The sequence below is a fragment of the Carassius carassius genome, chromosome 19 (assembly GCF_963082965.1).
Source record: "Carassius carassius chromosome 19, fCarCar2.1, whole genome shotgun sequence".
NCBI lineage: Eukaryota > Metazoa > Chordata > Actinopteri > Cypriniformes > Cyprinidae > Carassius > Carassius carassius.
Window position 1 is genome coordinate 29,416,241 of NC_081773.1, and position 16,144 is coordinate 29,432,384.

The window sequence follows — 16,144 nt, forward strand, 5'->3', positions numbered from 1 at the left end:
GCCTACAATTGTTTATTATTATTATTATTATTATGATCTATGTTCTTGTTTTATATACTCTCCAGTTTTCAATTTGAAGACTGTAAAAGTATAAAAGCATAAATGTATAACATAGCTTAATGTAAGGAACAGAGTCAAATTTAAGTTATTCAATGATGATCTTTAAATGAACATGATGTGCGAGTTTGATTTTGGCCAAGATTTCAGTTTTGTACATTGCTTACAAATAAAAAAACAAAAATTCCTTGGGAAAAGCTGCACATCTATGAGTTATGGAGATGTTTACTGATATTAGTCACTATTAGCCTGTGTCCTAGAGGTTAAGTTTTATTAAAACAATTTCTCATGTTAGGACACATTGCCTTGGGAACCTTTTATCATGCCTTTATCTTGTGCCAGATTCTGAAAATCCATTATAAAAACTGATTTTTTTTATTTATTTGAATATATATTTATCTAAATAACTTGCAATAACATAGAAAACCTTTGCAAAAAAATAACCAAATGGGAACCATAAGGGAACGTTAGGGGAACGTTCTGTGTTTGCTGGGCTGTTATTGAGTTACATTAATTGGTCAAATAGATTAACCTAGTTAGTGGCTGGTTAATGTGGCGTTCTGTGGTTAATCCAAGATGAAAACACGAGACTTGACTCGCAAACAAAATGATTTGAGACTCATAAGCAATTTGAATTGAGACTTGACGTCGACAAAAAATTAGATACTTGTGAATAACACACATATTTAGACCTAAAGGGAATTATTTCAATCCAAATGGAGTTTATAGTGTATTGTGGCGCAACTTTGCTCTAAATCTGAAGGAAGAAAAAACATAACTTAAGACTTATGATCGACATGAAGGTGAGTAAATGACATAAATGCCTTCTTTTCCTTTTTTTTTTTCTAGTGAAAACCATGTACTGATCGCTTTTATCACTAGATGTCGTTATATTGCCAGGAGTGGCCCGGCACGTCAATACACTAAAATCCTCTATAACTGAGAGAATGTACTACTAAAATCATCATTTGGCATGTCTGTCGGTGTTCCCCTAATGCATCCCGATCCTATTTACGTGAAATATGCAGCGTTTGAGAAGTTTTCAATGGAAGTCTCCCCTCAAACAAACCGAACTGCTCTCGCATGGCGATTTCCGCACATTCGCTGCTTCGTTGAGAGTTTTCTGGTCCGGGGCGACATGTAATTCGCATTACACCGGAGTGTGAACAGTCGTTGAAACCAGTGTGAGGATGGGAGGGCTGGCAGAGACTGTATTATCGTGTCATGACTTGAATATGTGGGGCTGCCGTCTCCTCTCGGTTGAATAGAAACAGAGGAGCGTCTGTTGACAGGGGCAGGACTCTGGAAAATATGGTGGGAGTTGCAGAATTTTAAGGGGGTAACGGGACAGAAGTGATGCAGGGACAGCAGTGGTGCAAGTCAAGAGTGGCGCTGCTGGAGTTGTTGTTGTTGTTGTTGATGATGATGATGCTGTTTGTTTAGCCGCATTGACAGACTGATGACAGCTGACAGCCGCGCGAAGGTTCAAGGGCGATCAAGGTAAGATCGAGGCGTCATGCTCATTCAAACCATTATGACTCATTTACTCGTGAAAAACAAAGGGATTTATGGATAAAACGTCACATTTTCTTCCTAGTGGTCACTTACTGTCAAGTTTATTTGTGTGCGTCAAGTCAGGATTCGAACCTGAGTCAAAAAGGTGATTTGTTATGTATTTTTCCCCCCTCGATCATGTTAATTCATGGTAAATTAATCTGTAATTTTGATTGAAGCAATATTTTACCACAAATGCAATCTTGTCATGATCTTGTAGACCTCTAGAAAACTTGGATGGTTATTTTGACATTTGTGACCCCAAAACCAGTCATAAGGGTTCGTTTTTTCCAAATGGGGGTTTTTACATTTTCTGAATAAATAAGCTTTCCATTGATGTATGGTTTATGATATGACCGTATTTGACTGAGATATAACTATTTCAAAATCTGGAATCTGAGGGTGCAAAAAGAAATATATATATTTTAAATTAATGGTAGAGGTAGCCTATTATGATGATTAAATGTTTAGTTTACCTCAAAATAATTTTTATTTTTTAGAAGACATAGTCTGTCGAATAAAAGAATAATAGTACACCTAAAAATGGTCAAGCCAGGGCCTAAGTTCCTTACAGTTGACAACCATGCAAAGTTTGTGTGTAATTGAGCACCATGCCTATTTAATCTTTAGCTACGTGTCAAATACAAAATGACGTGTCAAGGTTATCAAATTGTCGACGTTGTCATGTTCAATATGACAAATTCAGGGTGATCATTGGCTGCAAGTTTGAGTGGCTGGCTTGTAAAATAAAAACTGTTAAAGCGGGATTTGAACTCTGGTAACATAGTAGCATGTTTGAACAAAACCATATCACTTGAATTAGTAAATTGCTGTCATTGATCATGAGTTATATTTCATCTAATACACCAGTTGAGCTAAGGGATGCATGCTCCAAAAATAAATAACTAAATAAAAAATCCTCCGATTTGTAATGACTAAATAAAGTGTAGACTGCCAGTAAAGATGGGAATGGGAAAATACCTCTACATGCCCTGCTGAAAGAGCCTAAACTGGTTTGCTGGTCTTACCTGGTTTAAGCTGGACCAGATGAAATGTGGCCAATGCTCTTCTAAAACCAACCCACAGACCAGCATCCCAGCTTAGACTGGTTCAAAACCAAGAAGTTTGTTTTTTCAACAAGCCAACCATGCCTATTATTGACAATGTGGCATGCATGATGGGAAGGGATGCACCACCATCTGAAGAAATGACTCGTCTAGTTTAACCTCTCCATCTGTCAGCACTTCCTTAAGGCTGTGCCATGAGTTAATAGTGTTTGCTTTCTGTCCTGCAGTGCCAGGGATTTCAGAGCCCTACAGGCCGCTGCAGGGATGGATGGCGATGCTCATTGCCGACCGCCTGACCGAAGGTAAACCGTAAGCACTGAAAGACTTACATATTGGCTTTGGGTTCTGATCTGTTATTTCCATGGTTTACTTCATTGTTGAACTCAAACTTTAAAAAACATGAATGTATCGATGTAATGTTTTAAGAGTGGCAATTTCGTGGAAGTTTCTAATATGTACTGACAGATGTGCTGCTGTTTTCCCATCGACATGAACGATGTCACTTCCTGGAGGATGATGTTATTGAGGAACTGGCTTTTGTTAATCGAGGGATTTTGCAGAAGGCTGACAGATTGAAAGTGAGGACATGGGAAGAACTATGAATTTTTATTTTATTTTTTTGGTAGAAATTTCCCAGTTATACAGTAGGTGTAGATATTTGAGTCTGATAGTAAAGTAAATGTTATGCATGTGTTTTGATTTAAAGATTGTGGAATGAAGAGAAAAGTCAGCTAATATTTGTAATTTTTTCCTGCAAGTTTTTCCAGTTTTCTTTAAACCTGCAAGCAGTTGATTGCACATTCCAGCTCTATGGGAAGAAAAACATAGCGATGCATAGTGTGAGATCTGGAATAAATGATTTTAAATAACTGAAAATAAATGTTTGGATGTAATGCATTGTGCAGGATTAACATTTGTGTGATCTGTTGCTGCTTGCTAGGCTGTTTATGAGTGAAGATTTAGATGTTGTGTGTCTAAATGTGTCTCTGGTTGTGTGTTTGTTTACAAGACAGTCTGACTGTAATTAAAGTCTCTGATGTCGTAGGCACTGCCTCGACCTTTGACATCGATGCATTTCCTGCCTGAGAAACGCTCTTGGACACATGTGGAGGTCATGGGAAATGAACTTTAGGGAGGGGGGACTATTGCAAAAATTCTTCTGCTTAATTTCTTTGCTGGGGAAATGAGGATGTTATTGCATTGTGTTTGTAATTTTACTGGACAAGAGTCATCCAGCGAAGAACAGGGTCCATGATTTTAATTTCCCTCTTAGATATGTCTGGACATTACAGAAAAATGACGATGTGGTGCTTGTTAATTTGACTTCTCAGAGGCAATTGTACTTACCTGGTGTAATAATCCATGGCTGTGGGGCAGGACTCAGAATCAGAAGACTAGGAAATTTAAAATATACAAACCAGATGCAGAACCTGGTCTTTGAAAACCACATGAGGCCGATTAGCCGTCTATATCACGAGTGAGGAAATCTGGATGTTGAATCCTCCATATGCATTAGCGTCAAATATGATCTTTATTAACACACTTTGGACTTTAAGACTTCGGAAATGTGTGCTCAATGGGTTCAGGTTTAGCTAGCAGAGGGTGATGTCAGCTGAGAACGTTCCATTAGCTGGAAGCGTTTTCTATGAAATCTGAGAGATTATTTTCCAGCACGTTCTCATAACTCTCTTTTTGTGCATTATTCTCTCTCTCACTCACACAACCACACACACACACACACACACACATTACGTCTCCCACGCTGGCTATGAGCACATCCCTGTGTTATTGGGATTTTAATTAGAGGCGAGTCTAATATTTTGAAGGCTTTTTATGAGAGCCTTTTGAGCCTCATGCAAATGCTCTGATTTTCCACCCAGAAATATTTGATTAGTGTTGCCCATGGGCTTTACGAAGAGAAGGTTTTGTTGTGTTAAACAGCATGTCTCTTAATCGCACAGAAGTTGTTGTGTAATTCGGGAGCAGGATTTTGGTTTCTCTGGCATTGTGGGGCATCAGGCCATCTCTCTGCATGTCTGTGGTGTAACTCTGTTTGTAAATTTGTTTCCTTTAACCAAGTTGCACAACTCATTTTTGACATTCCACAAGTTGGGTTTCAGCCTCATGCCCTGCAGGTCTCTTTGTTTTATTTGAGTCTGTACAGTAGGTCTGGGTAAAAATATGGATTTTTTTTTTTCTCTCTAATGAGCAATTAAAAAAAAGACAAGTTACCAATTAGAATTGGTGTGAGTCTCTTTTTACTTGAAACCTTGGCATTGCACACTGAATATTGTTGGTTCTATGACGAATTGCTTATGATTTTCCTAACTTTGGATAAAAATATTTAAAAAAAAAAATTAAGCCTCTAAAGCAAATGTAATTAAACACTTGTCTAAGCAGTCAGTGATATAATTTCTATAAGCAAAATAGACATTATAGACCCCATATACCCAAATAGGAAATCAGAGTTGAATCGAATTTGAATTGAAGTTGAATCATGTCTGAATTAAATTGAATCAAGAATCTGTCCCGTCCAACCAAATCTCAGCAAATGCATATCCAGGATTTCTGCACGGCTTAAAAGGTCTTAAAGTCTTAATTTCTTCTACAAATGAAGGCCTTAACTCTTTAAATCAAAATTAATTTACTTGAAACAGTTTAATTGTTTGAGAAATTCAGTGATTTTATGCTTAAAACAGGAACAAATATCTGTCAGTGGCATTTGTGAAACTTGTTTTCCCTTTGAATTAGGTTGATTTCTCTCATTGGCAGATAGATATTTGCACTGAAAAACAAGACAAAAGTACTTGGAAGCATCACTACTTTTGTGCAGATTTATTTTGGTGGCACTATAAAAGTTATTTTTGTATTGTATTTTTTTAGTACAATTAATTAAAAATAATTGAAATTAAATATACCTAATCATTTGAGGTTAGACAGTTGTGTTGCTTTAATTTATTCCTCTCATTCTTTTTAATTGGTCTTAAAAAGGTCATGCAGACTTGCAGGATCCCTGATTTCATCCCTGATGTCATTCACTTAGTACATCCACATACTTTTGCATGTAGCTACCAATGCATATGTTGCACGCTCACCTTCATACAAAACATTTGACAATCGGTTTTGCAGATTTCCCTCCAAGAAAGTGCAGAAAATGTGAGCATGTTAATAACGTGCAGTAACTGCAGATGTGCCCACATCTAATGGTGAGTTAATATTCTGGAAACTCAGAATGCTAAAAGAAGAGACTGACAAATGAGGGGAATTTAAGCTTGATCTCTGCAAATAGGAAAGCAAGATGTGGAACTCCGCAGGTGTTGGCAGGACTCCTATAGCTGCTGCAGTTTGGCTTCTCTCACTCTTGACATCTGTTCTAGGAATTCCAAATTGGAAGGATTGCTTCGGCGATGTGAATAACTGTCGGAATGTTTACTCGCTTATGATGTCATCTTGTGTGATCTTTGGTCGTTTTCAAATGATCAACACACACACACACTTCTACCTCAGTTCAGCAAGGACGTGGCCTTGATGACAAAGTGTCACCTCAGGGACAGGGTATTGAAGCACTTAAGTGTTTTTGCAAATGTTTCCATACTTTCTCACACTCACACTATCATTCTCTCTTCATACACTCGCATACTAACACACACACACACACACACACACACAGAAACCGCTTGCACAGCTGTTCTATCCAATCCAGTGTTGAAAGCCACAGTATGTGTGTATGTATGAAAAAAACCCTTCTGGAAACCACCTAACAACACCTTAGATACCAACAGAACACTAGAAAATAAGTCTCTCAGGTGACACTTTCTCATTAAGGCCTTGCTTATCTAAACAAGCCAGAACACCCTAGCAACTACCAGTGATGGTGGGTAGTAACTAAATACATGTCATTTGGATTATGGAAGCAGATTCCAAAAAATTAAGTACTTGTAGTTAGATTATATTCCATTTTAAAATACTCGTAAAAAGTGTTTTCTGAATACTTCAGCATAGCATTTACTACTGATGAACACAATTTTTATTAGAACTATCAGGGAAGTCGTGGCATAATGGTTAGAGAGTCAGACTCCCAATCGAAAGGTTGTGGGTTCGAGTCCCGGTCCGGCAGGAATTGTGGGTGGGGGGAGTGCATGTACAGTTCTCTCTCCACCCTCAATACCATGACTTAGGTGCCCTTGAGCAAGGCATCGAACCCCCAACTGCTCCCCGGGCGCCGCAGCATAAATGGCTGCCCACTGCTCCAGGTGTGTGCTCACAGTGTGTGTGTGTGTGTGTGTTCACTGCTCTGTGTGTGTGCACTTCGGATGGGTTAAATGCAGAGCACAAATTCTGAGTATGGGTCACCATACTTGGCTGAATGTCACTTCACTTTCACTTTCACTTTCAGATTTTAAGGTAATAGCTCATTAATTTTTAATAGATGTGCATGTTTACGGTTCTCTGCTGTTGGTTTATGGTCACATGACCTGCAGTTAGTTTGTAAGTGGTTTATTTTGATTACTTTAACATTTCAAAATTGTATGGCTAATTTTGGCTAGCTGATTATTAGGTTTCATTAAACTCCGGAACCCCCTTGAGTTCCTTCATGAACACCAGTTTTAGGAAACCTTAAAGGCATGGTTTACCCAAACTTTTTATTTCTGTCATTAATTACTCACCCTGCAGGCCATTTCACCCCAAACTCGTAAAACCTTTGTTCATCTTCAGAACACAGATTATGATATTTTTAATGAAATCCGAGAGCTCTCTGACCCTGCATAGACTGCAACCTTACTGTCACATTCAAGGCACAGAAACGTAGCAAGGATATCGTTAAAATAATCCATGTGACATCAGTGATTCAACATTAATTTTATGAAGATACGAGAATACTTTTTGTATGCAAAGAAAACAAAAACTATTTTATTCAACAATTTCTTTCTTCCTTATCAGTCTTCGATTTGCGTTCACAAGGCTGGGCAAAATGTTGTAAGTCATCCTCTCTGTCAAAATCTTCAGACATGTTTACGAAAACAGTTTTATGTACAGCATGCATCTTCCTCTGCTTGTAAACAAGGCACAGCACATTCAGGTTCAAAGTCAGAGCACAGACTCCTGCGTCACCAGCACCACACGCGTGCGTCTTCATACTCTCGTGAACACGCGTGAAAGACTGACACGGAAGAGAAGAACTTTGTTTTCTTTGCGCACCAAGTTTTCTCATAGCTTCATAAAATTACTGTTGAACCACTGATGTCACATGGACTATTTTAACATTGTCCTCCTTACTACGTTTCTGGGTCTTGAAAGTGTCAGTGGCGTTGCTGTCTGTGCAGGGTCAGAAAGCTCTCGGATTTCATCAAACATATATTAATTTGTTTTTTTACTGGTTTAGGAATGTCAAGAGGGTGAGTTATTAATGAGAGAATTTTCTATTTTGGGTGAACTAACCCTTTAACATAATGTAATGTTTAATGCATTTTGTTGTTAACAGCAATTTGAATATATTTTATTTCTGTTTGTATTGAAGATTATCCTATTTAAATCGATGTGTAATCTATAAAAGGAGTCAGATTATATTACCTAAAATGTGAAAAACGGAATCAGTGACTGATTACAATTTGTAAGAAATCTACTCAGCAATGGCAACTACTCAGAAACTGCCTAACAACTACTCAGAGCACCAAATCACTCTACAAACCACCGAGTGCTTGCTAAAACTTGGCAAAACCCATGGAAGGCTGTGTCTAGTGAGTGTTGGACATTTGTCTTGGATTGTCTTTTTTTTTTTTTTTTTTTCGTTGCCTGGATTAATACAGGAGATCATTTAACTTTGAAGTTGTTCCTGTCTATTTATTGCTTTGCAGGTAATGAAGGGTGACAGGATGGGTGTTTTCTCAATAGAATCAACAGAATGATTAATAACTCCGTATTCAAAATGTACAGTTTACCGTATGAGGTTTAGGGTGGTTTTAAGAGACAACTCCCAGCTGAGACGTTTATAGAACAATGGTTAGTCTGGAAAATGTAGACATCAACAGCCTGAAGCAATTTGAAGCTAATAATGGCTCTTTACATTTCAAATCACACTAGAAAAATGACTACAAGCCGAGGGATGGTTGTCATTTTATAAATCTGATAATGAAAGTTTGGTCATCACTTACTCATCTTCATTTTGCTCATGTAATACATATTGCATTCATTGTGCTATAATGTTTGAAGCATGCATTTGAATATATAGAGAAAATGCTATTTTTATTTTGGTTGTGATGTTGTTAACTATTAGATGATAACACATTCTTGAGCAAGCTATTTATTTAAGGACAGGATACGTGACTTGTAGCATTGCATGTTTGATAATGGCCAGACTGTTGCGTCATTAAATTCTTGCTTTATTTGCTCACTCGAGTAATAGGGTATCTTTTCAGTGAGATGCTCTTGTGGTGACAAGCCCAGCAGAGTGAACACAATGGCTCTGTTCTAAAACCTAATGAGCTGTCTTGGTGCCTACTTAGGCAGCACCCTAACTAAAATGCAACCTTCAGTTTTATGATTTGGAACACTCTGTATAGGCAGCCTAAATGTGTTGCATGTAAATATAGTACTATCCCAAATTTGGGGTTCAGTAAGATATTATTATTATTATTGTTATTATATTTTATTTATTTTTTGTACAGTAAATAATTTTTATTCAGCAATGATGCATTAACTTTGCATCACAGGAATAAATTGGATTTTTAAAAAATATTCAAATAGAAACCCATTATTTTAAATTGTAATATTTCACAAATATTACTGTTTTTAAATGCATAAATGCAGTCTTGGTGACTTTCAAAAACTGCCCCCGAACTTTTGAAAAGTATTATATATTATACACTCAAATATTGGAAATTAAAATAGTCAATCTTCAGTTCAAATTCTGTTTTTTAATTGCAATTTTTTGTTAAATTATATTGTCATTCTGTATTGTAGCCTTTCCTTTTGAGAAGGATGCATGCAGTGCTGCTGAATTTTGCTCAATTGAGGTACTGTACGCTAGAATGCCTGCATTATGTTTGATGCAAGATGTCTTAAAATGCTGCTTGCGTAGACGGCTCACTATGATCTGGAACAGAGCCAGTGTCTGTAGATGCCATAGATCTTCCATACATACCATGTGTCTCGACTTCTCCACATTCTCTCTCTCTCTCTCTCTCAACAGCTCTATTTAAAAACACGTTGTTCTCCTCAACACTTCCACACAGACTCAATGCAGCGTTTCTCTCTGTGGAACATGAGAACTCCTGATTTCGCACTGCCTTTCCTGTCTGAGGAATACAAGGGCTTTATTTCTCTGTGTTGTGTTTCTCAGAGCACTGAAAGAGCATGTGGCAGCACTCCAGAGAACACAGGAGAATGGAGGCTCTTTGTTTTGCTGTCAGGCCTGCAAGCAGTGACCGTAAACAGTTCTCGATGCAGCAAAAAGGAATATGCTCCAGATTAATTAGTTTGGTGCGTGTCGTGTAAAAACAGCATTGCCATGTTTTGCTAATCTACTTCCGTCAGATATGCTGTCCTGTTGAACGTTGCATTCCAGAAGATAATGCACATTGAGTTCCTCAAGTGTGACACATTTGTTGGTGCAACTGTAAGCTGAATGAGTTTGTTATGTGCTTACTTGCATTTACAGAGGTGGCTCTGGACACTTGAGGACAGACATTGGCATGAAGTAGAATCTGGACACTTGGGGTTTGTATGATATTATAGGTATTAAACGTTCTTGAATGTGTCTGCATTCTCTGACAGTGTTTCCTGTGCTCATTTTTAGCTGAATCATTGCGTTGTTTTAGCCGGTGTAGTCCGAATCATAAACCGATTAGTCTTATGAACCGACTCTTTTTAATGACCTGGCCAAAAAACTCACAAGAGACCTCTGTCTAGGCTTTTGAGATTGTGTCCTCACATCATTAAAATACGCTGAACCTGCTGTGGGAACTGAAAGAGCTCAAAATAAAATAAAATGCTCAATTGCAGACTTTTGCTACATAACAAACCCTAAAGTATGAGTAATTAATGCAGCACTGTTCATGCTACTGTCACAGATGACGTCAAATCCTGTGACTTGTTGGACAGATGAGTGTTGTTACTTCTATAAGCAAGTAAGTTTTTATTTTGTGCATGATACAACCCTAGTAACACCCCAGCAACCCCTTGGCAACTGCATTGTATCACGGCGGTGAGTTTTGCATGGACTAACAACACTTGCATAGTCTTCAGAAAATGTGTAATCTAGTTTAAACCTGCTCTCACACTGCACATGATTTTCTGTTTAATTTGATAAGACATATTGTTTTTCAGCACATAAAAATATGAAAAATTGGACTGTTTCCCCTCATAGTAATTTTTCATTGTAACATGAGAGATATAAATGTCCATCTGCCGCATTACTTAGAGATCAGTCTTTGAGAGACTGGATTTCAGTCCAGCTCGTAATGGCTTCTATCAAGTGTGTTCATCTTGTTTTTTTTAAATCTCTGAGTTTTATTCTCCGTGTCAGGAACTCGTATCAGATCTCATTAGATGATTGATTTCTACACATTGATTTATATTTTTTGTACAATCTTCCTTTACATTTCATTGGATAGTAGCGGGATGTCTTCATCAGAATGAAATGTATAGTCATAATGCATAGTTTCCATGCAGCTTTATAATGCCGAAGTAGAGAGCTCATGAAATCAAAACTGTGGCTTTTAATCCTTGTCTTTTAGATTTTTTTTTTTTTTTTACTTGCATGAAATTCATGATTAGAATATTTGTTCAGTTTTGTTGTTTGTTTTTTTATATAAATGTTTTTACTAAATATTATAAAAAATGTATACATTTATATTGTTTTTATTTTAATCCTTTTATTTCGTTTTTATATCATTCTATTAATGCACTGTATTTTATACTTGCATATCCCAGACATTGTTGTATAATTCATGTAATGCTGCATGATAATACAAATTTACTGTTAGTTGCATTATTATTTTAAAGATTTTTACTTTTATCATCTCTTTGCAATTTTTATCTTTGATGCCAGTTTATAAATGAACTGTTTTATGTATCTATATCAAATATTGTGTAATACTACATATTAACATTTATGCAATATGATTATTTGCTAAGTTGCATTATTATTTGCATTACAATTATTCTAAATATATTTTTTACTTTAATGTAGATATTTTACCTTTTGTATTTATTTGTATTATTATTTTTAGTTTGTTTTATTAATATACTGTCTTTATATGTACCCATGCCAAATATTGTTCCATAATTTTTGTGATCTAGATTAATGCTAATTTACATACTATTAATGATGATTTGCTTAGTTGCAGTATTATTTGCATTACTTATAAAAGTAATATATTTATAATATTAAAGTAAATTTAGATGTATTTTCTTTGTACAGGGATCCAGACTTACTATTTTTACTAGGAGCACAAGCAGAAAATTTAGGGGCACACCTTAAATCAGCTTGGAATGCAATCATTCACATATTTTCTAAATTTTAACGGTATTAATGACAAGTTTTGATGATAAATAGAAATTACAATGTGCAATAATTTCAGAGGGATGACAAATATATGATATGATAAAATTGTTATTGTTTTGCATTGATAAGTGCAGTTACTAATAATATTACATGTTCATTTCTTGTTTATACACATTTGACAGTAAAGCACTAAGCTTGAGTCGGGAAGCTTACAGAATTAATTTTATCAGCAACATTAACATGTGCAAAATCTCTTTTTTTTTTAATGTAGTAAATGATGTATTGTACTCTTAAATGTACCATTATCCTTCTGTAGTCTTTTATGAAAATAACCAACAACTTTAGTGATAATTTAAAAATATCAATGAAAAAGTATAAATGAATGACTATTAAGCCTTTAAGTGCTCCTCTGCTGCCACCTACAGGTTATAATGGTGATTAAATGTATTTTTTTATTTCTTAACATGTTCACCACAGTATATTTTGGTCATCCCATTGAAAATAACATTCAAATTTAGGAGCTTTAAAGTGCTGGAAATAGTTAATGCTTGTCAGTCATAGAATACTGATTCAATTTCTCTCTGCCAACCTGAAATGAATAATGTCAAACATTCGACTATGCCACCGCACAATGATTTTACTGTTACATGAATATTTTACATTTATTTTTTTCATATTTGATTTCTTACTTATGCCAAATATTGTTCCAAAATTTGTGTAATGCTAGTCATAAAGCACCAGGCGATTAACACAGAAAGAACAAGCGGCAAACAGAAGCGGTGATGAAGATCAGTGTTGTGAAGTCTAAGATCTGGCCGCCCGGTGACTTTTGGACGCTACTGTGCATTTGATTTGGCTAAGAGGGAAAACACTGGCTGCTGTATCTCTGGCAAATGTGTCCCTGCAGACAATGTCTCTTTGTCTCAGAAGAAAGGATTCAGTGTAATAGTTTTAATTATGACTCCAGGGGAAATACTTCCCTCTTTTCACTTTTATGTAAATGTTGGCTCTTCTGCTAATAAGGGGCGCTTCCAACCTTTTTAATACCCAGTATATTCCTGCATATCTCCGCAGACAACGAGGTTAGTGGATTTGAATTTCACGGTCCTCTAAGAAAGCCGAGCATTTAATTCCAGTCTGCTTATCTCGTTAATGGTACAAAATATTCCTGCGAGCCTGTGATCAGAACCATTTCCCCTCTGTGTTGCTTATCTAAATGCTTGGCAGATGTTTTGACCGGTCTCTGTAGAGATGATGTTTGGTTGGCCTTGACTGTTCTGTATCTCTGTTCTGTGCTGGGAATGTCGAGGTCGGGACATGTGTGAACCCGGAGAGACGCGTGGGTGAAATGGTAGAGTGAGAGTTCATCAGGCAGTACATTGACCCTCTGCGTGACCTGTAGAGAATGGGGTCGCATATGGGATCACCCATTGAGTCCTGAATCCCAACTTGAACATTATGTCTCCATTGTAGCACATCAGCCCTTCACGCTCATCGTGGGAGAGCTGCTTCAGTGCGGACCGTAAATGTGGTGCACTTCCGTTAAACACCATTTCCTTTCTGGCTATGTCTCATTGGCTTCCTGGTGAGATGTAGTGTTGTTTTTCACATACCATTGTTGAGCTGCTTGTATGAGGTGCTATAGTTTATTACACATCCGTTATGCCAGTGGTATGTTTGAAATTTTCCTAAAATCAATTGGCTGTCAATTGCTTTTGCTTCAGGACTTTTACATTGGACATCAAGTGGGCACCAAAGAAAATGGAAAGCGTTTTCACCCATTTAATGTTTATTTTATTAAAAAAAAAAAAAAAGTTTTCAACAGTAAGTTTTGTTTTGTTGTGGGTTATGTTGAAAGGCCTAATTTCATTTTGCCGTTTAAATTTTTTATTTTACTATTTTCATTTTTTTTTACATTTCCTTTTTTTTAATTAGTTTTCTTTTACTTGTTAACTAAACATGATTATTTACATATTTGCAATAAGATTATTTCACTTTTTTTATTTTTATTTAAAATTATTTACATTTTGTATTTACATATCATGCATGATTACTTGCTTAGTTGCATTATGTTCATTAAGATAATTTATTTTAAGATTATTTTTTTACTTTTAATTATTTGCTTTTATTTTTGCATTAAAATGTTTTATTCTTTTTAAAATTATTTACATTTTGTATTTACATGATCATTTGTATAGTTGCATTATTAATTTCATTAAGATTATTTATTTATTCTTATTTAATTTACTTATTTGCTTACTAAGCATGATTATTTGCTTAGTTACATAATTTATTTTATTTAGCAAAAAAATCACTAGCTGATTTTGATGCAATGGTTAAAATTATTTAAATATATAGTGAATTAAATTAATAGTGAAAATCAGAATGAGCTTTATTGCCAGGGTTTACACATACAAGGAATTTGTTTTACTGACGAAGCTCCACAGTGCGAAAGAATGACAGTGACGACAAGAAACCGATAATAATAATATACAAATGGACAGTCCAAAATAGCAAAAACAATATACAAAATGCAAAATATTGTATGTTGGGTGCAATTTTGAAATGTAAATTATGTGTGTTAAATAAATATGTAGTAGTGTTGTGTGTATCACGTTTATTGTCAAGTGTTAATGAGATGAAGTGGATAAGCACAGTTCTTGGAAAGTAGGGAGGGATGTATAATATAAAAAGTATCATGTAAAAAAGTATCAAAAATACTGATAGAATATTGCATTAGTAAATAATAAGATTTTCTGTCTTATGGTAACATTTTGCATAACCGCAATAGAATCAAAACTCAAATCACCAAACTAATCCGAATTCTATTCAAATGGACATTTCTACCAGGTTCAACCAGTTCATCGTCCACCCCATGTCCATTGTCGATGGCTTAATTACAATGCGAGTGATTTAGTTTAAACGGTGTAGACGTGGTGTCAGTCTGTGTACAAGAGAAAACCGTTTGTTTGCTTGAAATAATAGGGCATGCAAAGAGGAAGTGATTCACATACAGAGTCACTGTGTTATTTTCTTCCCTCTCCTTCCCCCAATATCATCTCTCTTTCTCTATCATCCCATCCCACAATGCTTTGGGAGTAATGGCCTTCTCTAAACAGCTTTTGTTTACTGTGAGCGACCTCTTACCATATTACCAGCTGTGGCTCTGGATCTGTGTTTTGTCTGTCCACAGGGAATATGCCTGTCAAACAACCCTCTATGATCGAACTTCCTTTACATCACATACTGGCCACATTTAATGCGATGTCCCAGGGCATGCATGAATTGATAAAATGCACCCTCGAATTCACCCTTCCACAAAAAAGCTATAAATCAGGAAAAAGTCAAGGCATAAAATTTGCATGCACTGCAAAAAAAAAAAAAAAATTGTGTTGTAATTCATTGACGTATTGTTATCCATTCAATTTAATTCAGCTTGGCCTAAAACTTATCTTCATAAAACCTGCAGAAACCCTGTGCAATGCAAGTCGCTTTTAATAAAAATCATCTGTCAAATGCATAAATGCGATTTACTAAATCTCTGCATTTAATCTCATTTAGGAGAAACAATTGCGATTTATTAAAGAGACCTCACTGGTGGTTTGTCTTTCCAGCAGCCTTCACTTTGCAAGCGTAACCCACATAATACTTTCGAACATGGTCATCACACCTTTTCAGCAGATCTGCAGGGAGAAGCTGTCAGCGGTGAGCATTTTTAGCATTCCCTCTGTTTTTATAAGGGAAAGGAAAACTGGCAAGATCGACATCTCACTCCGACTAGTTCTCTGGGTGTTGGAAAGCCATTAAAAAGGAGAAAGAAAATCTCTCTCGTGGTCGTGGCCCCAGCCGGTCCTCCTCATTGTGAGTGTGAGGAAACTGCAAAATCACAGTAAACTGTGATCTGAGGGTCAGTGGCTCTTCCTGCCTTTCTGATGCGCCGCTTCAATGGAGCATGCTGAAT

At 36.3% G+C, this 16,144-nt stretch overlaps 1 protein-coding gene across 6 annotated transcripts in view; it reads left to right on the top strand.

The window, feature by feature from the left end:
* The first annotated feature begins 612 nt into the window (after positions 1–612).
* The window catches only part of LOC132095534 (cordon-bleu protein-like 1), a 51,441-nt gene continuing 35,909 nt past the window's right edge, over positions 613–16,144 (top strand). The window contains exons 1-3 of one of the 6 annotated variants that reach the window (XM_059500623.1): positions 613–860; positions 1,501–1,557; positions 2,906–2,980. In XM_059500623.1, coding sequence (XP_059356606.1) covers positions 1,517–1,557; positions 2,906–2,980 — 116 coding nt within the window. In that variant the 5' untranslated portion in view covers positions 613–860; positions 1,501–1,516. Of the gene's footprint in view, positions 861–1,366; positions 1,558–2,905; positions 2,988–16,144 lie in introns of those variants that run through there. The other 5 variants (XM_059500624.1, XM_059500626.1, XM_059500627.1 and 2 more) reach the window with 5 other exon arrangements.